Source organism: Dipodomys spectabilis, unplaced genomic scaffold (genome assembly GCF_019054845.1).
Source record: "Dipodomys spectabilis isolate Male_0828 unplaced genomic scaffold, ASM1905484v1 ptg000118l, whole genome shotgun sequence".
In the NCBI taxonomy this organism is placed as follows: Eukaryota; Metazoa; Chordata; class Mammalia; order Rodentia; family Heteromyidae; genus Dipodomys; species Dipodomys spectabilis.
In genome coordinates, this window is record NW_024870795.1 from 2,360,272 (window position 1) to 2,386,739 (window position 26,468).

The window sequence follows — 26,468 nt, forward strand, 5'->3', positions numbered from 1 at the left end:
TCGACACCCACACGGGGTGGAGCCACTCTGAGGTGCTGGTCCCCAGAGTTCCCTAGTGGGGTGGGGTCCTGGTTGTGTGCAGATGCACCTGTTTTGGCTTCCTTGTCTTTCTGGCTCACTTCCCTGACCTCCTCCACATGCTTCTCAAGCTCACCTCCCATACCTACTGCCTGCACTTTGGTCTCCTCCTGAAATAATAAAGGAGTACCCCCACGGGGTGGCGGAGAGAGGGGAGCCAGCATGCTGAGTTCAGAAGAGTGCAAGGGAGCATGTGTTCCATCCCTGCCATTTGCTTACTTGAGAAAGCCTTCAGCATTGAAGGCTGTTTGGGTGGGATTGTGACCTAGTCCTGAGCCCCCAAATCCAGGGAGCATGCAGCCAGAAGAGGCAAAATTGTATACAGCAGCCCTTCTTTGGGGCACTTGCATGAGCTTTAGGTTTGAACAGAGAAAGAACTGAGACAGTGTGTGAAAGGTAACCAGGCAATCCCAGACTGTGTGGCCTAGCTGATCGTTATCTCAGTGCTAGTTCTCTAACGGGAGGCCTAGAAGTTGTTAACAGCTGCCATCACTTGAGGGTAGCAATCTGGTTCCTGTGAGAAGATTTCTCCTGCTCCAGGGGCAGCCCTATCATTGTAGATAATTGTCCTCATTTAGGGGGTTGTCTGTCTGCTGAGGCTTTCTTTTTTCTTTTTGCCTTGGGGGTAATTTCAGCTCACATCATAAAGATGTTATCAACTGGTCCTATCCTTCCTGGATTTCAAGGTAGCTGCAAGTTGCAAACTGCAGAGAAGAGAGCTCAGAGCAGAGCACATGGATGCAAAATGGCATTCATTGTGCCAAGCTTGTCTCCTGCTATTAGTTAACATATGAGTCAGTACTTTCCAGCAAATGCAGCTTCTAATAGGATCATCTTCTCATGATGCATGCAAGGCAAGCACTCTACCACTGAGCCACCTTCTCAGCCCCCCAAATGCTCTCTAAGAATCTAGCCCTCTACACTGGCTTATTTCATATTCCATATGTGTTCACATGCACACCCACATGTACATTCATGCATGCATGCATGCATGCACTGGCTATGTGTGCACCTGTGTACCTTGACACCCACTATGTACAGGTCCCACGGAATGCCTATGATCTGGGTCTCAGAATTGGACATGTCTGTGCAAGCCCTGCTTGATTCCTCTGTCACTTCCAGCCCAGACTAGTTTTCTTGGAACACCTGCCTTCTCAGCCCAGCTAAACTTCCACTCCCCCACCCTGGTTACCTGACAACCTATAAAGAATTTGAGAGGCTGGGAAGGTGGCTCAGTGGTAAGTGTTTGCTTTGTATGCATGAGGCCCTGGGTTTGATTCCTCAGCACCACATAAGCAGAAAAAGCCAGAAGTGGTGCTGTGGCTCAAGTGGTAGAGTATTAGCCTTGAGCTGAAGAGCTGAGGGACAGCGCCCAGGCTCAGAATTCAGGCGCCAAAACCGACAAGAAAAGAAAGAAAGAAAGAAAGAGAGAGAAAGAAAGAAAGAGAGAGAGAGAGAAAGGAAGGAAGGAAGGAAGGAAGGAAGGAAGGAAGGAAAGAGAGAAAGAAAGAGAGAAAGAAAGAAAGAAAAGAAGAAGAAAGAATTTGAGCTAGATGCCTTAATAGCATTTTCCTGACTTGTATGGCTTCTAACTGAGATCCTCATCTCTCAGCCTCCTGAGTAGCTAGAATTGTGGGTATGAGCCACTGGCACCTGGCTCCTAATAGCATTCTTGCTTTTCTTCAAACTATTTTCCACTCAGCAGCATGTTGAAAGTTGTTGTTCTCTGGGCAAAGCCCTTCAATTTTTCAGCTCTCTTGTTTTCAGTTCCAACTCTCCCCTCAACTTCATAGGAATTCTAGTCCTTATAGCTATGCCTCACCCCATTGTGGGTGGGTAGGGTGCAAGCAGACTAAAGTTCTAAGCAACTATGACAGCAGATTTCCAGAAGACTAGAGAAGGAGAGAAAAACTAGGACATTTTTCTCTCCCTGGCTGCTGTGTGTGTGTGTGTGTGTGTGTGTGTGTGTGTGTGTGTGTGTGTGTGTGTGTGTGTGCGCGTGCGCCTGCCTGCTAATTCCAGGGGGAGACACATTTCCCATCTGGAGGCTGTGTGTGTTAGGGCTGCCAAAAGCAAAGTGCCATAATCTGGGTGACTTCAGCAACGGAAATTCATTCTTTTATAATTACAGAAGCCTGAACTCCAAAATCAAACAGGTCAGCAGGATAGCCCCTCGCATGGTTCCCTTCTGGGGACTGAAAGGGAAGAATCTGGTATGGGACTCTCTCTCCTTGGCCATCTTCCCTTCATGTGTTTCTCTCTGTGTCCCAGCTTCCTCTTTAAGGGCACTAATCATATTGAATGAGTCCCACCTCATCTTAACTATTTACATTAGGACTGTCTCTGTTTCCAAATAAGGCCTTATTCTGAGGTACACTGCCTTGGATAGTTTGGATCCAGTCCTCAGAAGCGTTAACGGTGGTATTGGGAGATAGAGCCTAGGAGAGGGTCTTCAGGCCACTGGGGGTTTGCCAGAGAGGGGATTATGGGACCCTGTTTCTTCCTCCTCCTCCGCCTCTACCTCCTCCTCCTCTTTCTCCTCCTCCTCTTCTTCCTCCTCCTCCTTTTTTTTTTTTAAAGTGGTTTCCTGGTCACTGGCCAGCTCTGCCATGCATTCTCAGGCCTAAAGCATCAGGCTCACTGATCATGGATGAGACGGTCCAAAATTATGAGCCACAATAAAACTTTTCTCTCAGTCAGGCGCTGGTGGCTCATGCCTGTAATATTAGCTACTCAGGAGGCTGAGATCTGAGGATCACGGTTCAAAGCCAGCCCAGGCAGGAACATCCATGAGACTCTTACTTCCAATTAGCCACCAGAAAACTGGAAATGGTGCTGTGGCTCAAGTGGTAAAGTGCTAGCCTTGAGCTGAAGAGTTCAGGGACAGCGCCCAGACCCAGAGCTCAAGACTCATTACCTACAAAACAAACAAACAAAACAAACACCTTTTCTCTTTATTACTTGATTGTCTCAAGTCTTTATGCAGTGATGCAGAGCCCACTGGGCTGTGCCCAAAGCCCAAACATGGTCAGATTCCAGCTAAGGTGGCTCTTTTCTTGGCACAGAGGTTAGAACTCCAGTATAGAAAATCTGGAAGTTGGGCTGGGAAGGTGGCTCAGTGGTAGAGTGCTTGCCTTGCATGCTCAAGGAAGGCCCTGAGTTCAATTCCTCAGCACCACATAAGCAGAAAAAGCTAGAAGTGGTACTGTGGCTCAAGTGGTAGAGCGCTAGCCTTAAGCTGAAGAGCTGAGGGACAGTGTCCAAGCCCAGAGTTCAGGCCCCACGACCAGTCCCCCCCCCCCCAAAAAAAAAAAAATCTGTGACTGCCTAGGCACTGGTGGCTCAGATCTGTAAACCTAGTGACTCAGGAGGTTGAGATCTGGGGATTGTGGTTCAAAGCAGTTCAGGCAAGAAAGTCCATGAGACTCTCATCTATAATAAGCTACTCAGGAAAAGTCAGAAGTAGAGCTGTGGCTCAGTGGTACAGCACTAGCCTTGGGCAAAAAGAAGCTGAGAGACAGAGTCCAGACCCTGAATTCAAGCCCCAGGACTAGAACAAAGAAAGAAAGATGCCAAGAAAGTGGTGCTGTGGCTCAAAGTTTAGAATGCTAGCCTTGAGCAAAAGAGCTCAGGGACAGCGCCAAAACCTGAGTTCAAGCTCCACAACTGACCAAAAAAAGAAAGAAAGAAAGATGCCAGGCACTGGTGGCTCACACCTGTAATCCTAGCTGAGGGGGCTGGGAAGGTGGCTCAGTGGTAGAGCGCTTGCCTCACATGCATGAGGCCCTGGGTTCGATTCCTCAGCACCACATAAGCAGAAAAAGCCGGAAGTGGCGCTGTGGCTCCAGTGGTATAGCACTAGCCTTGAGCTGAAGAGCTGAGGGACAGTGTCCATGCCCAGAGTTCAGGCCCCATGACTGGCAAAAAAAAAAAAAAAAATCCTAGCTGAGATATGGGGATTGCAGTTTAAAGCCAGCCCAGACAGCCTGTGAGACTCTTTTTGTTGTTGTTGTTGTTGTTCATGGGGCTTGAACTCTGAGCCTGGGCGCTGTCCCTCAGCTCTTCAGCTCAAGGCTAGCGCTCTACCACTTGAGCCACAGCACCACTTCCAGCTTTTTCTGCTTATGTGGTGCTGAGGAATTGAACCCAGGGCCTCCTGCGTGCAAGGTAAGCACTCTACCACTGAGCCACCTTCCTAACCCCGATAATGTCTTTTTTTTTTTGTTTTGTTTTGTTTTGTTTTGTCGGTCGTGGGGCTTGAACTCTGGGCCTGGGCGTTGTCCCTCAGCTCTTCAACTCAAGGCGAGCGCTCTACCACTTGAGCTACAGCGCCACTTCCCCCGATAATGTCTTATTCTAAGCATCCTTTTGAATTTTTATTTTTCTATTCTATTATTTACTTATTTTGCCAGTCCTGGGGCTTAAACTCCAGGCCTGGGCACTGTCCCTGAGCTGCTTTTTTTGGGGGGTCCGGTCGTGGGGCCTGAACTCTGGGCCTGGGCGCTGTCCCTCAGCTCTTCAGCTCAAGGCTAGCGCTCTACCACTTGAGCCACAGTGCCACTTCCGGCTTTTTTCTTTTTGCTTATGTGGTGCTGAGGAATCGAACCTAGTGCCTCAGGCATGCAAGGCAAGCGTTCTACCACTGAGCCACCTTCCCAGCCCCTCCCTGAGCTTCTTTTGCTCAAGGCTAGCACTCTACCACTTGAGCCATAGCACCACTTCCAGCTTTTTCTGTTTATATGTTACTGAGGAATTGAACCCAGGGCTTTGAGCATGCTAGGCAAGCATTCTACTACTAAGCCATATTCCCAGCCCTGAATTTTAATTTTTCCTTTAAGTAATGTTGGGAGATGGGTGATTTAACTCCCTAATGGGAAGCTCCATGGGTCCCTGACCACCTTGAACAAAAGATTGTCAACCAGGTAGCTAACTGACCCATTCTCATAAAGCATCAGCTGCTTTGAACACTCCATGGACAACCACCACAACTTGCTGCTGAAGCATATTTCCAGTTTCTGAAGGCATTGTCCAGCAGACAGCTTACACCAGGCTTTTTGCCAGCACAAGCCTCAGAGAATTCTAAATGATCCTATAGTGGTTTCTACCCACACCAATTGGCATCAGTTACACTGGTGACCCAGCAGGCCTGTGATTGGTGCAAACACAGATCTTCATTTGCATAAAGGACTACCCTGACAACAAGGACTGTGTTGTGATTGGTACAAACACAGTCCTTCATTTGCATAAAGGACTGCCAGGACTAATGAAGATTGTGCCATGACTGGTGCAAACACAGCCATTCATTTGCATGAAGATCCTCCATGATTGGAATGGATACCTTTCTGTACCCTCTTTTGGGCTTTATAAGTAGGGTATTCTGTATATTTTGTGAGTCACCTGGGAGATACCCTGCTAAGCTGGCTTCTGGTGTTGCAACCTAAGGCCTAATAAAGTCTCTTCTTCAATAGTCAGTCTATCCTAGCTTTGATTTTTATCTTTAGATGAGTAGCTAAATTTGTAATAATGAGGCAGTGGCAAGGGCAGGGTGTCCAGAGCCATCTTGGTGGGAGGAGCAATGGAATCAACAAGCAGTTCCTGCAATACTGGAAGCCATCCTCAGGAGTGGCATAGGGCTAAGAGTAGCCAATCAGCCCAGGGTGGTGGTGATGGAGGTGAGGTCCATGGTAGGGGAGTTGTAACTATCCCAGCAAGAACAACCACCAGCAGGGGCCATTGGCAAAAGAGGTGTTAGCGCAAACAGCAGCTGCTGGGGTCTCTGGTGTAGGTAGGAACACTGGCAGCCCAGTGGGGCTTCCCATGCCAGTGGGAGCATCAGCAGCAGAGTGAGTGGGTAGAGCTGCCCACTGGCTTTGGAGCTGGCGCGGCGGCAGGAGTTGCAGTGCTTACTGGTGGTGTTGTTGAGTGCAGCAGGTCCTGATCCTAAGGCTGGCAATATCAAGTGTGGTAGGTGCTAGCCAGCAGTGAAGCCTCATGCCTGTAATCCTAGATATACTCAGGAGGCTGAGATCTGAGGATCATAGTACCAAGCTAGCCCCGGCAGGAAAGTCTGTGAGATGTGTGTCTCCCATTACCTAGCAAAAAGCTAGAAGTAGAGTTGTGGCTCAAATGGTAGAGTGCTAGCCTTGAGGCAAAAAGCTCAAGGATAGTGCCTAGGCCTTGAGTTCAAGTTCCAGTACTGGTACAAAACAAACAAACAAAATAATCCACTGTAAGTGCTGATTCCCCGTGATATATATAACCAGATAGACCTGTATTTGCCATTTTGTATTAGACCTGCTTGAAGAATGCAGCTGCTATTCTACCCGCCCTTGAGCCCCTGACACTCCTGGATCTGTAGCTAAAATTAACGACCCTCTGGCAGGGAGTACCTGACAAAGTACACATTTCAGACCACTTTCCCTGGCCTAGGATCAGAGATAGTGGCTGCCTGGCAACCACTTCCCCCGGGGTCGGGGTCAGAGATAGTGGCCATCTGGCAACCACTTCTCCTAAATTACCCTAGAAGTACCCTCTAATTAGTTTAGAGCACAATAGCTTGCTAGCCTGACCAATTATTAGCCCCAGCCCTCCCCCCCCCCCATTTTGTACTGCACCAATCATCCTCTAGAATTATGATTTAAATTTCCTGCGTGGTGTATTGATTCGTTGCCAATACATACTGAGGCTTACCCCTACCAAAGAACATATAAAAAGTGCTGTAACCCTGTGCTGGGGGCCTCTCTCTGCACTCGGACATCAGTGCACAGAGGGGTCCATGCTCGAGCTCGTCAATAAGCAACTCATTGCCGCTTGCATTGATCTTTGGTCCCTGGAGGTCTTTTTGGGCGCTTCAAGTCTCTGGGCAACACTTGCAACCAGCCAGGTCTCAGGGCCCTAACCCCCAGGGTGCAAGAGCTGAAAAGCTAGAGGCACAAGCCACCTGTTTCCACCCGTCCTGCACTACTGCTGCTTGCTAAGAGTCACAAACATCCACTAAGGGCCTGGATTGGCGGGAGGATTTCTTGCCTCCTCTTGCTATCCACCTGGACAGATGAATCAGGACCTGGAAGTAAACAAATGTCACCTCTAGGGGGCTTCTTGTTGGGATAGACTAGAAAACTGAGCAAGGGGTAGCAAAGAGAGTCCATGCCATGCCCAAGCCTGAAGGGCGAAGGCAGGAAGCAGTTCGTGAGTCGAGAGGGTAGAGATAGGAAAAAAAGGTTCTAGGAGGAACTAAGGCCTGGGGGAGGAATGAAGCCATTGCAAAGCAGGGCTGTCCAACAGGGAGCTGGGGAATGAACTTCCCAAAGTGGTCGCTTCCTGGCACCTCCCACTGACTGACACAGCCCAGAAGACACATGAGCCCATAGGCTCTCCATCTGGTAGGCAAAGCAGGGCACGGAGGGGTGACCAGAGGCAGACAGAGCAGATTCTGCAGTGTACCATTAAGCCTGGTGAAGGCCTGGCTTCCACCTGCCTTCTTCACAGAGGGGCCCCACATGGGAGGAGAGCACCTGGAATATAGCATGTGCTAGGCAAACATGTATGGAATGTACATTTGCCCTATAAGAGCAGGGGACGGAAGGAGCTCACATCACCAGCCCTTCACCCCCCCCCCCCCCCCAGCAGGCTGGAATACTTATCCCATTCTGCTCATTGCCAGGAAAGCCTGGCACCTTGTATGGGAAAAAGTTGGGTCCATTAGCCAGCAACTTTGTCAGATACCAGCTGAGGTAGTGAGATCTATGAGAGAAGATATACCTGTGTATATACCAGCCCAGCACCCCTTAGTGGCTTCTTTGGGCTCTCAGTGGATCATTGGCATGATCCTGGGTCTCCTTCCTCCTCCCCAAGGCTGCATTGCCCATCTGAAAGGGATGGAGGAACTATAAGGCAATGGGGTGCCAGCTCTGTGTGCAATTCACGGTGACACTGGCACATTAAAAGCTCTGGGAAGTCCTGCAAAAGAAAAAAAAAGTCAAAAGGAAAAAGAATAATTTGAATTTTATTTGACCTATTTCTCAATCCCATTTGTGTGTGTGTGTGTGTGTGTGCGTGCGTGCACGCGCACCAATTCTGAGGCTTGAACTCAGGGCCTGGGTATTATCCTTGAGCTTTTTGGCTCAAGGCTAGCACTTTACTACTTGAGCCACAGCTCCACTTCTGGGTTTTTTGGTGCTTAATTGGAGATAAGAGACTCACAGACTTTCCTGCCTGGGCTGGCTTTGAGCCATGATCCTCAGATCTCAGCTTCCTGAGTAGCTAGGATTGCAGTCATGAGCCACCGCAATTCCCTTTTTTACTGAGTGCTCACTGGGTTCTGATCTGAGGGAGGAAGCCAGGACAGTGAACAAAGGAACAGATCCCTGCGTGTGGGGGAGGGGGGCTCTACCTCTGCAGGTCTGTCACCAAAAGATCATGTCTTTCTTGCTTTAGGAGCTGCTCCCCAGGGCTGTCATTCAAGATGCTGAGCTTTTCAGGGATGCGGTGGGGGGTGGGGGGGAACAGAGGGAGGGAGAGGGTTATAGAGGAGAGGACAAGGATCCACAACTGCCAGTGTCAATGTCAGGGATGGGAAGCAGAGGCCATCTGAAGTTTCCTTTAACTTCATTGATTCATTCCTCCCTTCCTGTAGTAAATACTGTTGGTTCCCTATGACATGCCAGGCTCCCTTCTAGTCACTGAAAATGTAGAGGGGATTGAGCTAAGATTCTGGTCCTCCTGGACTTTCCTCCTGGGAGAAAACTAGAAATACAGGTTCCCCCAACACAGGAGCTTCCCTCTTTCAACCTTCTCCCCAGATTTACCTCCTAATTCCCACTCCCAACTCTCACCCAACCACACCCTTCCATTCAGGAAAGCGTTCACTTGGCTTCAGCCTGAGGCCTGGAATAGATGGAACGCCTCCACCTCCCACCAGCGCCCTCTTCTGGTGCCAAGAGGGGTTTTACTTTTAGGGGCTTTGCTCCCCCCTCCAGGGTTAATCCTTGAAAATGAGGCAACCTGGTAGAGAGGGTGATGGACGGCTGGCCTCAGAGGGGCCAGAGAGCCCTGGGCCACATGCTGGTCTGACATTGGGACTTGCTCAAGGCCAAGTAGATAAGGGGTAAGGAGGATCGGAATGCTCCTTGTGCCCTTAGTACTCCCAGCTTTTCTCTGGATGCCATCACTTCTGTCAGAGTCCTCAGGTTGGGCTAGGTGGTCTCCTAGGCCCTACTGTTGCAGATGCTCTGCAGTGAGATGGAGAAGCTTTTCTTCCAGTTGGGCCCACTCCTGGGCCCTCCCCTTCTCTGCCTCAATGTGAGGCCTGGGGAACGGGGCTGAGCACTCAAGCTGAGCAAATATAACACAAACCAGGCCTACAGCAAACAGGGGCCAGGGAGGGCATGGCTATTTTTAATCTCGGTTGGAAGGATTTTCACAGCTGTTCCCGCGGCTGTTCTCTGGCTTGTCAAAGGCCCAGGCTACGGAAGTGGCAGGCCTAATGGAGGGTGTGACAAGAAAGGTCCATTGCTGAAATCCCACCCAGGCATATGGCTGACCTTCCACCACTCACAGGGCTCTCTCAGCCCAGCTAAGCTCTGCCTGCCTCGGTTTCTAGGATACAAGTGCCTGCAGGCAGACATCCAGAAGATTTGTGGGTTTTATTGTATTCTTTTAATATTTGGGATGGAACTCAGGCCTTTGAGCAGGCTAAGCACCTGCTGTCCCACTAAGCTGTACCCCTGGCCCAACCAGGGAGAAATTTTTGGAAGTATACCCTTTCCTCTCACCTTCTCCCACCCCAGTTCCCCACATACACAGCACCTTGAAAACATCTGGCAGACACAGAAGAATCTCAAAAGCACTGTGCTAAACCAAAGATGTCTAGAAACTAATGGTATGGCCTGTAGGATTCCACTTGTATCCCCCAAGAATCTAAGGCAGGTGAGTCTCAGATTTCTGGTCTCTAAGGTGGGACAGAACTTGGGGATAGCAGAACTAGAGGCTGGTTTGTTCCGATAGAAACTTTCTGTTATCAGTTGGTTTATTTGGTGCCACCTGAATGCAGGAATGCAGGTCCTTCTGTGGGCTCTCCTTCTCCCGCTGTGGCCTTGGCCCTGGGAAGGACTGGTATTCCACCACCTGTTATGGGAATGGGGCCCCACGTGGCCCCCTCCACCTGCCTGCTTCCCTATATCAGAGCCCCAGGCTCTGGCTATCACAGCAGAGCACACAATGCCTCGGCTACTGATTTCGCTCCTTTGCCTGGCCCTGGGTAAGCTCCAGCCCGTGTCTCTGTTCCTCATGTTGCATGGATCTAGCCATCCATCCTGGCTCCTTGGGGTAACATCCAGAACCTAGGATCCTTCAGCATGGGGCTGGAGTGGAAATGGGAGAAGTTATGGGTGGAACAGGTCAGGAGAAATCTGGAAGAACCCAACAGGCTGAGGTAGGAGTCCTTGAGAGAATGGTGAAATCTCAGGGTTCAGGGCCTGGGCTCTAGGCTGGCATTTCTATTCTTCTGCTTTGTGACCCATCTCCTCATACATTCCCTCTATCCAGCTCCAGCGTCAGTGTTCCAGCCTTTCCTTGGCCTCTCTACAGGCCTCCTCTCGCATGACAATAAGGGTAACAGATAATATTCACTGCAGAATATCAAAGGTTTTGTCTTCTGTGTGTGTCTGTGCACACCTGATGGTACAGGGGCTTGAACTCAGGGCCTGGGCACCGTTCCTCAGGGTTTTTGCGCAAGGCCACAGCTCCACTTCTGGATTTTTGGTGGTTAAATGGAAATAAGAAGGCTAGGAATGTGGCTTAGTGGTAGAGTGTTTGCCCAGCATGCATGAAGCCCTGAGTTCTATTCCTCAGTACCACATAAACAGAAAAAGCCAGAAATGGCACTGTGGTTCAAGAGGTAGAGTGCTAGCCTTGAGCAAAAGAAGTTGAGAGAGAAAGAGAGAGAGAGAGAGAGAGAGAGAGAGTCTATCTCATGGACTTTCCTGCCTGGGTGGCTTCAAATCACAATTCTTCTCAGGTCTCAGCCTCCTAGGATTACAGGCATCAGCCACAGCACCTGGCTTCTTCTGTATCTTACATAATTCTCTCCACAGCCCTGTGGTTGGTACCATTATTATCCCCATTATGGAGAGTAGTAAATTACCTCATACAAAAACAAGCAGCTGAGCCATTTTGTGTCCAGGCTGTCTTACATCAAAGCCTCTTCTCTTGTTTATTTTTTCAGTCATAGGGCTTGAACTCAGGGCCTGGGTGCTGTCCTAGAGTTCTTTTGCTCAAGGCTAGTATTCTACCACTTTGAACCACAGTGCCACTTCCTGTTTTCTGGTGGTTTATTCTCACGGACTTCCCTGCCCGGGCAGGCTTTGAACTGTGATCCTCAGATCTCAGCCTCTTGAGTAGCTAGGACTACAGGTGTGAGGCACCAGCGCCTGACAAAGCCTCTGCTCTTTACGGAACTCTGGTCTCCTCTTCCCTTCTGGGGACCCTCTGGCTGAATGACACCTCTATTCTCTCCTTCAGCAACAGGCTATGGTCGATGTTTCTACAACCCTTCTGGCCGTGTGGTAAATGGTGAGGATGCTGTCCCCTACAGCTGGCCCTGGCAGGTAAGAGGAATACCCGCTGCTCTCAGGCCGTCCCTGGGCTCCAGGTCCCCAGGTCTGCACACATGCTGCCCAGTCCCCATCACTTCCTTTCCAACATCCACTTCTATCCCCTAAAGCCAGGGGACTTTGCCAGCTCAAGCTATAACCCTTGCTCAGCTGTTTGCAATTTAAGAGTAGAATCAGGGGGCTCAGTGGTAGAGTGCTTGCCTTGCATGCATGAGGCCCTGGGTTTGATTACTCAGCACCACATAAGCAGAAAAAGCTGGAAGTGGCGCTGTGGCTCAAGTGGTAGAGTGCTAGCCTTGAGCTGAAGAGCTGAGAGACAGCGCCAAGGCCCCCAGAGTTCAGTCCCCACAACCAAAACCAAAAGAAAAACAAAAAACCCCAAGAGTAGAATCAGTGGCTACCATCTATAAGAAGGCTAGTTACTCAGGAGGCTGAGATCTAGATGGCCACAATTCAAGACGACCCTGGTCAGGGAAGTTCTCTAGACTGCATCTCCAAAATAGCCACCAAAAAGCAGAGCTGGAGGTGTGGCTCAAATGATGGTAGAATACCAGTTAAACAAATACGAGGCCCTGAGATCACACCCAGTACCAGCAAAGGAAAAAAAAAAAATCAGGCTCAGTGGCTTAGTGGTAAAGAGCTTGCCCGGTGTATGCAAGGCCTGGGTCCTATCTCCAGTGCAACAAGAAAACAACAACAAAAATAAGCCTGGCCCTGGTGGCTTATGCTTATAATCCCAGCTACTCAGGAGGCTGAGATCTGAGGATCATGACTCAAAGCCAGCCCTGACAGAAAAAGTTATGAGATTCTTATCTCCAACTCATCAGCAAAAACTAGAAGCGAGGGTGTAAGCTCAAATGGTAGAGCACTGTCATGCGCAAAAAAGCCAAACAAGTCTCAGTACCGACACAGGCCAAAAATAAAATATCAAAATAGGTCACGAGTCAGATCTGACTCATAGATTCGAATTTGCCAACACTTGTTCTCCTAGAAACTTTGGAAAAATCAACACGTGTAGAGACGAGAAGAGAGGCAGAGGACCGGGGGTGAGCTGTGCTTAGGCAGTTCCGAGAAACCCGGAAAGATCTGACATGCAAGAGAATGTAGAGGATTTGAGAAGGGGGAGTCATGGAGGGTTCTTGAGAAAAAGAAAATTTAGGGATGTCCTAGAGGGTAGGCCATAGAGCCTAAGGTGGGGCAGCTTTGGCAGATTAAAATATGACCCAGAGAAAAAGTGGTAGGGCCCACATGAGCAGTGGTATGGGTTGTGCACTGCTCGAAACAGTTGTACAGTGTGGAACCTACCAGTCTGCTGATGGCCATCCTTCCAGTGGGCTTGAGGCCACCCAGGCTCTGTGCTCCTTGGCCTCCAGGTCTCCCTGCAGTATGAGAAGGAAGGGGCCTTCCATCACACCTGCGGTGGCACCCTGATCGCCCCCGACTGGGTCCTGACTGCAGGACACTGCATCTCGTAAGTCATCCCATCTGCCCCCTCCCTGCATGAGACCAAAGCATGGCTATGGCAAGAAGGGAGGTTGGCCCCAGGCCCATACCGACTTCGCTTCTTGACAGGTCCTTGCTGACCTATCAGGTGGTGCTGGGTGAGTATGACCGGGCTGTGGAGGAAGGGCCTGAGCAGGTGATCCCCGTCAACCCTGAAGGTCTCTTTGTGCACCCCGAGTGGAATGATAAATGTGTGGCCTGCGGGTGAGTAAACTCTCAGGCTTGGGGCCTGGGCTCCCCAACACTTCCTCCATGACATGGGCTCAAGTGACACCCAGCCAAGGGTAGAAGCAGAGCCATTAAGGATCATTGCCAGTCAGGTATCAGTGGCTCATGCCTGTAATCCTAACTACTCAGGAGGCTGAGATCTAAGGATACAGGTTTGAAGCTAGCCCTAGCAGAAAAATCCATGAGATTCTTAGTTCCAATGATCCACTAAAAAGCCAAAAGTGGAGCTGTGGTTCAAGTGGTAGAGTATGGGGCTGGAGGCCTAGGTTCTGATTGACTCCTTTCCTCCCCACCCTCCCTCCCAGCAATGATATCGCCCTGGTCAAGCTCTCTCGAAGTGCCCAGCTGGGAGAAGAAGTCCAGCTTGCCCGCCTCCCCCCTGCTGGTGACATCTTACCTAATGGAGAACCCTGCTACATTAGTGGCTGGGGGCGTCTCTCCAGTAAGTGTTGCCCTGCTAGCTGACCACAGGGACAGTGGCAGAAGGGCAGGCCCTGTGGGAGGGGGGGTGTAGAGGGTCTCCCCAAGTCCAGTTCTCACACTGTGCCTTCACTCCCCTCCAGACCTAGCCTTCTCCCCCATCCTCCCAATCATGGATAGTTGAATGGGACATCTGGGTGGTTCCCGCCTGTCATCCTAGCTACTGAGGAGGCTGAGATCTGAGGATCACGGTTCAAAGCCAGCCTGGGCAGGAAAGCCCGTGAGTCTCTTATCTCCAGTAAACCACTAGAAAACCGGAAGTGGTGCTATGTTTCAAGCGGTAGAGCCCTCGCCTTGAGCTGAAGAACACAGGGACAGCGCCCAAGCCCAGAGTTCAAGCCCCACGACTGACAAAAAAAAAATCTGTAAGATTTTTTTTTTTTTTTTGGTCCGGTCGTGGGGCCTGAACTCTGGGCCTGGGCGCTGTCCCTCAGCTCTTCAGCTCAAGGCTAGCGCTCTACCACTTGAGCCACAGCACCACTCCCGGCTTTTTTCTTTTTGCTTATGTGGTGCTGAGGAATCGAACCCAGGGCCTCAGGCATGCAAGGCAAGCGCTCTACCACTGAGCCACCTTCCCAGCCCCAATCTGTGAGATTTTTATCTTCACTAAATTACTAAAAAATTAGGAAGTGGAACTATGGCTCAAGTAGTAGAGCACTAGCCTTGAGCACAAAAACCCACAAAACTCAGGGAGAGCACCCAGATCCTGAGTGTAAGCCCCAGGACTAGCACAAAAAAAGAAAGAAAGAAAGAAAAAGAAGGCATGCAAGATAGCTGCAAGTTGGGCTGGGAATGTGACTTAGTGGCAGAGTGCTTGCCTAGCATGCATGAAGCCCTGGGTTTGATTCCTCAGTACCATATAAACAGAAAAGGCTGGAAGTGGCACTGTGGCTCCAGTGGTAGAGTGCTAGCCTTGAGCAAATGAAGCTCAGGGACAGTGCCCAGGCTCTAAGTTCAAGCCCCAGGAGTGGCAAAAAAAAAAAAAAGAAAGGATGGAAGGAAGGAAGGAAGGAAAAAAGAAAGAAAGAAAAAGAAATGAAGAAAGAGAGAGAGAGAGAGAGAGGGAGAAAGAGAGAGAGAAGATCATATAGTCCACAGCAGGCCAGAAAAGCAGGGGATCCTAGACTTGAGCTCCCTACTCAGTGTTCTCTGTTTCCATAGCCAAAGGGCCTCTCCCTGACAAGCTTCAGCAGGCACTGCTGCCCGTGGTGGACTATGCTCACTGCTCCAGGTTGGACTGGTGGGGCTTCAGCGTGAAGAAGACGATGGTCTGTGCTGGCGGCGACATTCGCTCTGGCTGCAACGTGAGTCCACTCTCAACCTGCCGCACAGGGTACAAGGGGCGCAGCCATCTGTCCAAGGTGGAGGGGCAGAGAAGGCATCTTGCCCGCTTACCTCATTCAGCCCCGGGCCAGGCAGGATGAAGAGGAAGTCGGCGTCATCTCTAGAGGTAGAATCGGGAGCTCCCCACTCTCAGCTGGCTCCCACACTGGTTGACTTGTACATGTCACTCGCCTGCTCCTGTCCTCAGGCTTCTCCAGTGGTAGAGTCAGAGACACTGGCCCTGTGACCTGGAATGCGGTGCAATTGTCTTTCTGAAGTTATAAATAAACATTAAGGGTACTTCTGTTAGCCGGGCACTGGCTCACGCCTGTCATCCTAGCTACTCAGGAGGCTGAGATCTGAGGATCACAGTTCAAAGTCAGCCTGGGCAGGAAAAGTCTGTTAGACTCTTATCTCCAATAAAGCACTCAGAAAACCCGAAGTGGCTCTGTGGCTCAAGTGGTAGAGCACTAGCCTTGAGCTGCAGAGCTGAGGGACAGCGCCCAGGCCCAGAGTTCAAGCCCCACCACTGACCAAAAAAAAAAAAAAAAAGGAAAAAGAAAAAAGAGTACTTCTGCTGCCCAGTGCCTGTAGCTCAAGCCTGTAATCCTAGCTACTCAGGGGGCTGAGATGTGAGGATTGTGGTTCGAAACCAGACTGGGCAAGAAAGTTCATGAGACTCTCATCTCCTGTTAATTACCAAAAAAAAGTCAGAGATGGTTCTGTGGTTTAAGCGATAGAGTCCTAGCCTGAAACAAAGAAGTTCAGGGTCAGCACTCAGGCCTTGAGTACAAGCCCCTACACCCAGGCATAGTGGAACATGCCTGTGATGTCAGCTACTGTAGAGACAGAGCCAAGAGGATCTTGAATGCAAAGCCAACCTAATCAAAGTTACCAAGACTTTATATCAAAAGCAAACTACAAATGCAAAGGAAAGGAATGTGGCTAGAGTAGTAGAGCACCTGCCTGCCCAGAAGAACCTAGATTCAATCCCAAAGCCTGTGAAAAAATGCTTTCATTGTATTATGAGTATAAAGAATAACATCAGATTAACTGTTGTACTAAGAAAAGGAACTACCATTCTCCAAGTGCCTCCACCTTATTAGATTTTGGCCAAGATCCTTTATCTTTTTTCTTTTTTTTGTCTGTTGTGGGGTCTGAACTCTGGGCCTGGGCGCTGTCCCTCAGCTCTTCAGCTCAAGGCTAGCGCTCTACCACTTGAGCTACAGCGCCACTTCTGGCTTTTTCTGCTTATGTGGTGCTGAGGAATCAAACCCAGGGCTTCATGCATGCCATCTTCCCAGCCCCCAAGATCCTTTATCTTATTTTATTAATAATGTGTGTGTGGCTGGGCATTGGTGGCTCACTCCTGTAATCCTAGTACTCAGGAGCCTGAGCTCTGAGGATCATGGTTCGAAGCCAGCCCAAGCAGGAAAGTCCATGAGACTACTCTTATCTCCAATAAACCACCAGAAAACCAGAAGTGGCGCTGAGGCTCAAGTGGTAGAGCGCTAAGAGTGCTGGGATAGTGCCCAAGACCAGAGTTCAAGCCCCATGACTGACAAAAAATAAAAATAGTGTGTGTGTGTGTGTGTGTGTAGGACTGGGGTCTGAACTCAGGGCTTGGCTCTACTGCTTGAGCCATGCCTCCTACAACCCTCTTTTGCTCTGGTTATTTTTGAATGTTTTGATCTTGCTCTTTGCCTGGGCCAGCCTGCATTCTGACTTCCTATTTATCTTTTCCATCTGAATTGGAATGACAGCCGCAGCCTCATGCCACCGTGCCCAGACTTTTCTGCTGAAATCTGGTCTCTTGAACTGGCCACAAACCATCATTCTCCCAATCTCAACTTTCTGAGTAGCTGGGATTACAGGTGCAAGGGACTGCACCAGGCCAGTATCTTATTTAATCCATACCAACTCATAAGACAGATGGCTGTTTACCTCATTTCATAGATGAGATTCAAATAAGGAGTGAGTTTAATGAAATCCTTGAAGTTAGAAGCAATCCCTCAGTCACAGCTCAGCCCCTTTCCTGTCTGACCATTTCAGGGTGACTCCGGAGGACCCCTTAACTGCCCTGCTGAAGACGGCACCTGGGAGGTCCATGGAGTGACCAGTTTTGTGTCTGCCTTTGGCTGCAACACCAAGAAGAAGCCCACGGTGTTCACTCGGGTCTCAGCCTTCAACAAGTGGATTGAGGAGGTGAGGGGAGCAGGGTGCTGGAAGGACTGGGGTGGAAGGGCACAGATTGGAAGGAGGGCCAGGAGGGAAGTCCTGGGAGCATTCCTGAGGGCTTAGAGATGTTTTGTGGCCCAGAGAAAAGAGAGTCGTCTTTGGGTGGGGCTCTCAAGCCCTGTTGTACTTTCTGAATTCAGCATGTGGCTAGGAGTGTCTCCTCTGGAGCAGGTCTTCCCTCCTCCTCCTTCTCCTCCTCCTCCTCCTCCCCCTCCTTCCCCTCCTCCTTCTCCTCCTCTTTCTCCTCTTCCTCCTCTTCCTCCTCTTTTTTCTGCTGGTCCTGGGGCATAAACTCAGGGCCTGGGCACTGTCCCTGAGATTCTGCTCAAGGCTAGTGCTCTACCACTATGTCTGGCTTTTTCTAAGTAGTTTATTGGAGATAAGGGTCTCAGACTTTTCTGCCTGGGCTAGCTTTGGATGGCAATCCTCAGATCTCAGCCTCCTGAGTAGCTAGGATTACAAGCTTGAGCCACCAGCATCCAGCTAAGCAGGTCCTTCTTGAGGAGGGGGAGGGAGGGAGAGAGAGTAAAAGGGAGAGGGAGAGGGATGCAGTGCAAAGAGCCACTTGGTGGGCGCACAGAGAGGGAAGTGGACAATAATGCTGAAGGGTAGGGACAGCTGTGACAGGGAAGAGCTCAGACCCCATCTGGGAACAGGTGATCTGACAGGTCACTGATATTGTTCATGAACAGCACTAAGTGCTGGTGGCTCATGCCTGTAATCCTAGCCACTTGGAAGGCTGAGATCTGAGGACTGCAATTCGAAGCTAGCCTAAGCAGGAAAATCCAGGAGACTCTTCTCTCCAATTTATCACCAAAAAAGCCAGAAGTAGAAGTGTAGCTCAAATGGTGGAGTGCTAGCTTTGTGTGAAAAAGCTCAGGGATAGTGCCCAGGCCTCAAGTTTAAGCCCAGGCTGGCTTAGAACTGCCATGCTCACAATCTTAGCTTGAAAGTAGATAGGATTATAGGTGTGAACTACAGTACCTGGCTCTAACTAGACTATTCCTTTCCACTCTTGCTTTTTTCCAGACCATTGCAAACAACTAGCACCAAGGCCCAGCTGGCTGTGCTGACCCCACTTCCTTCATAAATAAAGAGCTTTCAGAACGTCCAAACTGAGTCCTCTTCTGCACTGATTCATGTCTTCTCCTCTGACATCCTCCTAAGAACACAAAACAGAAGTGCAGAGGTGACAGTGGACCCCCCCCCCCTCTCAGAAGAGGATGAAAAGGAAAGAAGGGAGCCGTTGAGGGGTGTTCAGTCAGCCTAGTTAGCCTGGGACATGAGGAGTGCTAGAACACAGGGCTTTCCGTGTATAAACAGACCCAGAGACGTGTATACCCTCACACACATACTAGTGACTTCTCAATGCAAGCATAAAACCACTCCACTCTGCAGAAAACCCAGCTCCATCAGCTCTGGGGAGGCTCATGGGGACAGTGGGAGGGACCATATATCCTCTGCCTTTTGATTGGCTGGAGAGGGGGAGAACTATGCTCACCCATTCATTCAACAAACAAACATTTATTTATTTTTGGGGGGGGTCTGGTCATGGGGCCTGAACTCTGGGCCTGGGCGCTGTCCCTCAGCTCTTCAGCTCAAGGCTAGCGCTCTACCACTTGAGCCAAAGCTCCACTTGCAGCTTTTTTTTCCTTTTTGCTTATGTGGTGCTGAGGAATCGAAACCAGGGCCTCATGCATGTAAGGCAAGTGCTCTACCACTGAGCCACCTTCTCAGCCCCAAACAAACATTTATTATTCCAGGAGAGGATTCAGAGGGGGAGGCAGACACGGCTCTTCTGAAGTATCTCCTTATTTATAAAGAGTCATCCAGAGCCAGGGGCTGGTGGCTCACACTTGTAATCCTAACTACTGAGGAGACTGAGATCTGAGGATTGTGGTTCAAAGCCATCCTGGATACAGAACTCCATGAAACTCTTGTCTCCAAAAAAATCACAAGTGGTGCTGTGGCTCAAGTGGTAGAGTGCTAGCCTTGAACAAAAGAATCTCAAAGACAGCATCTAGGCCCTGAGTTCAAGTCCTAGGACAAAAAAAAAAAAAAAAGCCATCCATTAAACCGTAACTAGCTTACCTGCCAAGGGTGAGCCATCATATTAAACCATGACTAGCTACATGCCTCATGGCTAGCTCTGGGTAGGGAATGCAGAGGCAAGCCCTGGATGCATGAAGAGGAGACATAGGCATAGATCTGCAGGCACAGATTGACCCAATGTCCAAGGCTGCAGCCCAGCAAGGTGTTGAGGCCTGAAAGACCCCATATATGCCAACGAAAGCAACCTAACAAGCAGTGCAGCTGCTAAGTATTGATGGCTCATGCCTGTAATCCTAGCTACTCAGGAAGCTGAGATCTGCAGATCTCCGTTCAAAGCCAGCCTGGACAGTAAAGCCCATAAGACTTATCTTCAATTAACTACCAGGGGAATAAAAGCCAGAAATGGAGCTGTGGCTCAAGTGGTAGAGAACTAGCCTTGACCAAAAAAATACAGGGACAGCACCCAGGCCCTGAGTTCATGCCCCAGGATGGGCACAAAAAGAACAAAGCCAAACAAAAACAGTGCAATCTTTTGTTTCATGGGACTCCTGAGATCCAGGAAAAGGACTTAGTCCCAACAAAGACAGGTTTATACAATATTTACTTGTGTGTGTGTGTGTGGTGCTGAGGATGAACCCAGGACTTTGCTCATGCTAGGCAAGCTGTACCATTGAACTACATCCCCAGCCTTGAGATATCAATATCTATATCTACCTACCTACCCATATTTCAAGAAATGAAATTATTAAATGATAAGGGATCTTTCCTCCTTTTCCTCCTCCTTTTCCTTCTCCTTCTCTTCTTTCTTCTTTCTTTTTTTCTGGGACTTAAAGTCAGAGCCTTGTGCTCTCTCTTAGCTTTTGCACTCAATGCTAGCACTCTGCCATTTGAGCTCTAGCTCTATCAGCTTTTTGGTGGCTAATTGGAGGTAAGAGTCTCATAGATTTTTCTGTCTGGACTGATTTCGAACTGTGATCCTCAGATCTCAGCCTCCTGAGTAGCTAGGATTACAGGCAGAAGACACTACTGCCTGCTAACAATACTTCCTAAAATGCCCCCTCTGCCACCCCTTCCCATCTTCTGACGCCACACATCACAAACAGCCCCACATTTTTTCTCCTCTCCCCCAGGGTCAAGAAGTGCCCTTCAAGCTAGGCACCGGTGGCTCACATCTGTAATCCTAGCTACTCAGGAGGCTGAGATATGAGGATTGTGGTTCAAAGCCATCCTGGGTAAAAAAAAGTCCATGAAACTCTTTCTTTCTTAGCTACTCAGAAGGCTGAGATATGAGGATTGTGGTTCAAAGCCATCCTGAGCAAAAAAGTCCATGAAACTTTTCTTTCTCTCTCTCTCTCTCTCTCTCTCTCTTTTCTCCTCCTCCTCCTCCTCTTCTTCTTTTGGTCAGTCATGGAGCTTGAACTCTAGGTCTGGGCACAGTCCCTCAGCTCTTTAGCTCAAGGCTAGCACCCTACCACTTAAGCCACAGCACCACTTCCGGTTTTCTGGTGTTTATTGGAAATAAGATTCTCAAGGCCTTTCCTGCCAGGGCTGGCTTTGAACTGTGATCCTCAGATCTCAGCCTCCTGAGTGGCTAGGATTACAGGCATGAGCCACAGGCACCCAGCTTTCCATGAAACTCGTCTCCAATAAACCACTAGAAAACTGGAAGTGCTACTGTGACTCAAGTGGTAGAATGTTTGCCTTGAGCTGAAGAGCTAAGGGACAGCGCCCAGGCCCAGAGTTCAAGCCGCATAACCGACAAAAAAAAAAAAAAAAAAAGTGCCCTTTGAAAACCTTCCAGAATAGTTTCAGGAGAAAGGGCAGTGCATAATCCCACACTCCCATGGATTAGCAAAGCCCCCACGCTGAAAACTCAGCCTCAGGGGGGAAACTGGGATTGCTATGCCCTCTGGTCACCACACGTGGGCAGCAGAGAGTCATGTAGTCTGGCCTAAAACTGCCAACCGTTTAATTAATTCAATTCTTTTTCTTTTCTTTCCTCCCTCACTCCTCCCTCCCTTCCTTCCTTCATTTTCTTTTTTTTTTTCTTTTTCGTCAGTCGTGGGGCCTGAACTCTAGGCCTAGGCACTGTCCCTGAGCTCTTTTGACCAAGGCTAGCACTCTACCATTTGAGCCACAGTACCACTTCCAGTTTTCTGGTAGTTAACTAGAGATAAGAGTCTCACAGGGCTGGGAAGATGGCTCAGTGGTAGAGCGCTTGCCTTGCATGCCTGAGGCCCTGGGTTCGATTCCTCAGCACCACATAAGCAAAAAGAAAAAAGCCGGAAGTGGCGTTGTGGCTCAAGTGGTAGAGCGCTAGCCTTGAGCCCAGACCCAGAGTTCAGGCCCCACGACCGGACCCAAAAAAAAAAAAAAGAGTCTCACGGACTTTCTTGCCCAGGCTGGCTTTGAACCATGATCCTCAGATCTCGGCTTCCTAAGTAGCTGGGATTGCAGGCATGAGCCACCAGTGCCTGGCTTGTGAGATTCTTATGTAGAAATGGTGTGGCTCAAGTGTTAGAGCACTGGCTTTGAGCCAAGAAAGGAGCTTAGGGACAGAACAACAAAAAAGAGAACCTGTCAACAATTAGGTTCCAAGGAGACAGGCTGAGCACCTATTGGTACTGTCAGGAATGAGAGGCAGAGGAAGATGGTCCAACCTTGGCAGAGCCACAATCCAACTAGGAGGCTGGGTCACCCCAAGTAGTGGTTGTGACCTGGCCCTGTTCCAATGGGGACCCACAGTGATGTCCAGTCTAGGGTGAGGGAGCTATGGGGAGACAGGAAGATCAGAGGTCTCAGTGGTTCTTATATCTAGATGACTGTGACATCAGACATTCCCATCAAATGTAAACGGACAAACTGTCTTTCGTTGAGGCTGGGGATGGAGCTCAGCGGTGGAGCATTTGTAGGGCGCCAACAGGACCCTGACTTCAATCCTCAGCATCACCAAAAGAGAAAAGAATCTCTTAACACCAAAGGTGTAATGCTGAGAATCTTTGTTCTCTAAAATTAGACACTGAGCTCTTGGACATCACATCGGTGGCACAGAGCCTCCCACTCTAGTGGGTCAGAGCTGTAGCCTAGATTTGCAGCCCAGGTGCAGAACTTCACAGAGGGGTTTTTGAGCACAACAGTCTATTTATCTTAACTCTGTGGGATCAGGGAAACAGAACTCTGAGGCTGGATTCTGGTCAAGCCACATGTTAAGCTCTTCATATATAACCGGTTTACTTGGGGCCAAGAACACTGCTTTACCTCAGTTACTCCTCAACCCCACCTCTCCTAGACCCTGTTTCTTCCTTTGGGGAGATACTGCACTTTTTTTTTTTTCATGTTCTGTTTCTCTTGCCACATCTAGGAAATAAGCCTAACTTTGTTTGAGACAAAGTCTTGTTATGTAGCCCAAGCCAATATCCTACTCTTACCCCCTACCTCCAAGTGCTGGGATTACAGGCAAGCATACCATGCCTAGCTCCTTACCCTGTTAAACTACAGCAGAGTCCCTTGCCCTCTGACACATTGGCTTTATTATAAAAGTTGAGACTTCTCTTCCTTTCCATTCACTTACTGATTCAAGCTTATGTTTAGTAACATGGCCTTGTGGACCCTGCCTGTGGAGTATGAGGTAGAAAATAAATAGGTAAAACTGGGCATGGTGGCTCACACCTGTAATCCTAGCTACTCAGAAGGTAGAGATCTGAGGATTGTGGTTCAAAGCCTGCCTGGGCAGAAAAGTCCATATGACTCTTATCTCCAATAAACCACTCAGAAAAAGCCAGAAGTGGCGCTGTAGCTCAAGTGGTAGAGGGCTCACCTTGAGCTGAAGAGCTCAGGGACAGTGCCCAGAGTTCAAGCCCCACGACTGGAAAAAAAAGAAAAAGAAAAAAAAAAAGATGGCTGTGCCACTGAGGTGATAAAATGGAACCGTTGTCCTTTATCTGATACAATGTCATCAAAACGAGTGAACAAGCCAGAAGTAGAGGTGTGGCTCAAGTGGTAGAAGGCTAGCCTTGGGTAAAAAAGCTAAGGGAGAGCACAAGGCTCTTATTTTAAGACCCAGGAACAGTAAAAACAACAGCAACAACAAAACTCTGCAGCGCAATGGGCTCCAAAGGGACAGGATGGGTATTTGGGGGCAGGTGGACACAGGGGTAGTGATACCAGCTATGTGTGAGCGGAAACCTTGGTGAACAGGTGTCAGGAAAGCACACTGCAAGCAGAGACCAGCAAACGAAGTGAAGAGGAGCTTGTCTGGTTACAAAATAAGGGGACCAGTGGCGGGACATTGGGTGGCTCACATCTGTTAGCCCAGCTACTCAGGAGGCTGAAATCTGAAGATCATGGCTTGAAACCAGCCTAGGCAGGAAAGACTGTGAGACTTCAATTAACCACCAAATATCCAGAAAAGGAGCTGTTGGATCAAGTGGGAGAGTACTAGCCTTGAGCAAAAGAGCTAAAGGACTGCACCTAGGGCCTGAGTACAAGAAGGAAGGAAGGGCAGGCGGAAGGGTGGGCAGGCAGGCCAGTGTACAAGCAGCAATGAGTGGACAGAAAGCTGGGGAAGAAAGCCAGGCGCCAGTGGCTCAAGCCTGTAATTCTAGCTACTCAGGAGGCTGAGATCTGAGGACTGTGGTTCAAAGCCAGCCCGGGCAAGAAAGGCTGTGAGATTATCTCCAATGAACCACCAGAAGACCGGAAGTGGTGCTGTGGCTCAAGTGGTAGAGCGCTTGCATTGAGTTGAAGAGCTGAGGGACAGCGCCCAGGCCCAGAGTTCAAGCCCCATGACGGACAAAAAGAAAAAAAGCTTGGGAAAGAAAGCTAAGTGGCAGCGGCAAAGTACAGAATATGAGTTTAACCTTGAATGTCACAATCATCTTACAAAGAGACTAAACATACTTATATACTTTTATATAAGTTCTAAGACTAAAAACCGGAGCTGTTCTGGAAGCCACAGTGTCGCAGTCTCCTCTTTCCCGACAGGGTTGTCGGAAGCTGGGGATCTAGTCCACCATCTCATTTTACAAATGGGGGAAACCAAGGCTGAGAGAAGCGGTACGGGGTGGACACCTGATTGTAGGGGTGACTGAGGAGGGGCACCCACTGCTATGTTAGTAGAGGACAGCCTGCGTAAAGGGTCCTGGTTCTTGATCTAGTGGCGGGGCTGTGGCTGTCTAGAACTTTACAATGGCAGTGTGAACTTCCCCAAGGACACTGGCGCTGGGGTGCCCCGGGTGGAGGGGTGCCCCAGTCCTCAGGGGGCTTTGGAATCCTCTAGTCCACTCCATTTGATCAGCCAGGTGGAAGGAGAGAGGGATGGGACAACTGAGAACTGACTCCTCCAGGAAAGAGCCAAGGAAGGCAGCCTCTGCGCTCCCTGCCTGAGCCCTTCAACCTGCGAGCTCAGGCCTACACCGGATCTGCCACAGCAGGTCGGCATGGCTTAGGGCTGGTGGCCTCATCAGAGAGCAACGGGGAAGACTTGGGATAGAGGCCCCACGGCTGATTGAGCTTCCTAATGTACACAGGCCCGTCCTGGGGCAGGCTGTCCATCCCCGATGGGCCTAACTCATGGCCGTTTGGGCACACTGAGGCAGGGCCTATGTGGCTGGCCGAGCCTGGCACGACGGCAGCGGACGCCGGGCAGCCCGCCCCCCCCCCCGGGCGGCCTTCCGCCTCCCAGAGGCCGTGCAAAGGCCCCAGCGTGTAACCTCCGGGCGGGGCGCGGGCTCCCACACTTCCCTCTTCTCGCTCACTCGTCTCTTCCCATTTTGCAAGGGGCCAAACGCGGCTCAGAAGGACTAGCACGGTCCATCCCCCACCCAGGAGAAAGCGGCCGAGGCGACGCCACGGCCCCGCGCCACAGGAGCCACGCGCGCGCGCGACCACCGAAGAGCGAGAACCACCGAGTGGCAAAACACCGCCGAAGCCTAGAGTAGCCCGGTCCTTCGCACCTCTCCGCCCTGCCAACTTCCGGTCTTGAGCGACTTCCGGTTCCGGCGGTGCGTCCCACGGCTCCATCCCCGAGTGCGGGTGTGGGTAGTGAGTGACAGGGCTTGGCTTGTCCCTCCCACCCCGGTTCTCCCGCCCCCTGACCCGGCACCTGTGCAGGTGAACGAGTCGTTCCCGCTCCCCTGCCCTGGCGGGAGCCCACGGGGCGGGGAGGCTCGGCCCGTGGGACCCGCGGCGCCTCGGCCTGGCGTGGCTCTGCGTCCATAAGGGGGTTTTCCCGAAGCCCTTCTCCGCTTCGGCCTCGGCCCTCAGGGCGGCGCCCGTGGGGCGGGCGGGGGCTGCTGTGCGCCCGTGGGCCCTGGCAGCACTTCAGACTTGGCGAGCAGGTGCCCTGTCTCGGTGACCGCGGGTGACAGCAGCTACCCAGGGCCTTGTTGGGAGGATCGAGCGAGGGGGAGGTTATCTGAGAGGCCAACGTGCAACAACTGGTCCGCAGCTGTCGCTGTTCATGGAGACAGCTGGGGCAGCTGTGAGTTGAACCTGGAAAGTTAGACTCCTGTCGAGGAGGATGGGTGTGGAACGCTCCCAACAAAGTCGGATAGGAAAAAAAAGCAAGCAGGGAACTGGAGTTTTGCACTGTTTTGTGTGTGTGAGGAAGGGGAGCTTTGCATTAAAACTGGTAAGGTTGTGTATTGTGTGCGTGTGCACTAAGGGTCTGGGCACTGTCCCTCAGCTTTTTTTTTGTTCAAGGCTAACACTCTACCACTTAAACCTTAGCTCCCTTTCCGGCTTTTTTCTTTCTTTCTTTCTTTTTTCAGATTAATGGGACATAAGAGTCTCATCGACTTTCTTGCCCCGGCTGGCTTAGAATCTTGATTCTCAGATCTCAGACTCCTGAGTAGCTAGGATTACAGGCCTGAGGCACACCAGCACCCAACTAAAACTGATAGGTGTATGAAGTGAATCACTTGTATGGTTGCTCCACCTTGCAGAGCTAACCTT

General features: G+C 50.2%; 1 protein-coding gene across 1 annotated transcript; it reads left to right on the top strand.

Annotated features, from left to right (window-relative positions):
- The first annotated feature begins 10,287 nt into the window (after positions 1-10,287).
- On the top strand, positions 10,288-18,573 carry LOC122115256 (proproteinase E-like). Its single transcript, XM_042688648.1, has 8 exons — positions 10,288-10,336; positions 11,599-11,684; positions 13,064-13,161; positions 13,263-13,397; positions 13,727-13,863; positions 15,063-15,205; positions 17,277-17,429; positions 18,492-18,573. Exons 1-8 carry the CDS (start codon positions 10,297-10,299, stop codon positions 18,507-18,509), a joined length of 810 nt encoding a protein of 269 aa, XP_042544582.1. The 5' UTR covers positions 10,288-10,296; the 3' UTR covers positions 18,510-18,573.
- Positions 18,574-26,468: the final 7,895 nt, after the last annotated feature.

Coding starts and splice junctions, on each gene's coding strand:
- LOC122115256 (XM_042688648.1), top strand. CDS start 10,297: ATGCCTCGGCTACTGATTTCGCTCCTTTGCCTGGCCCTGG. Junction 13,162..13,262: donor ACTGCAGGACACTGCATCTC/GTAAGTCATCCC, acceptor GCTTCTTGACAG/GTCCTTGCTGACCTATCAGG. Junction 13,398..13,726: donor GATAAATGTGTGGCCTGCGG/GTGAGTAAACTC, acceptor CCTCCCTCCCAG/CAATGATATCGCCCTGGTCA.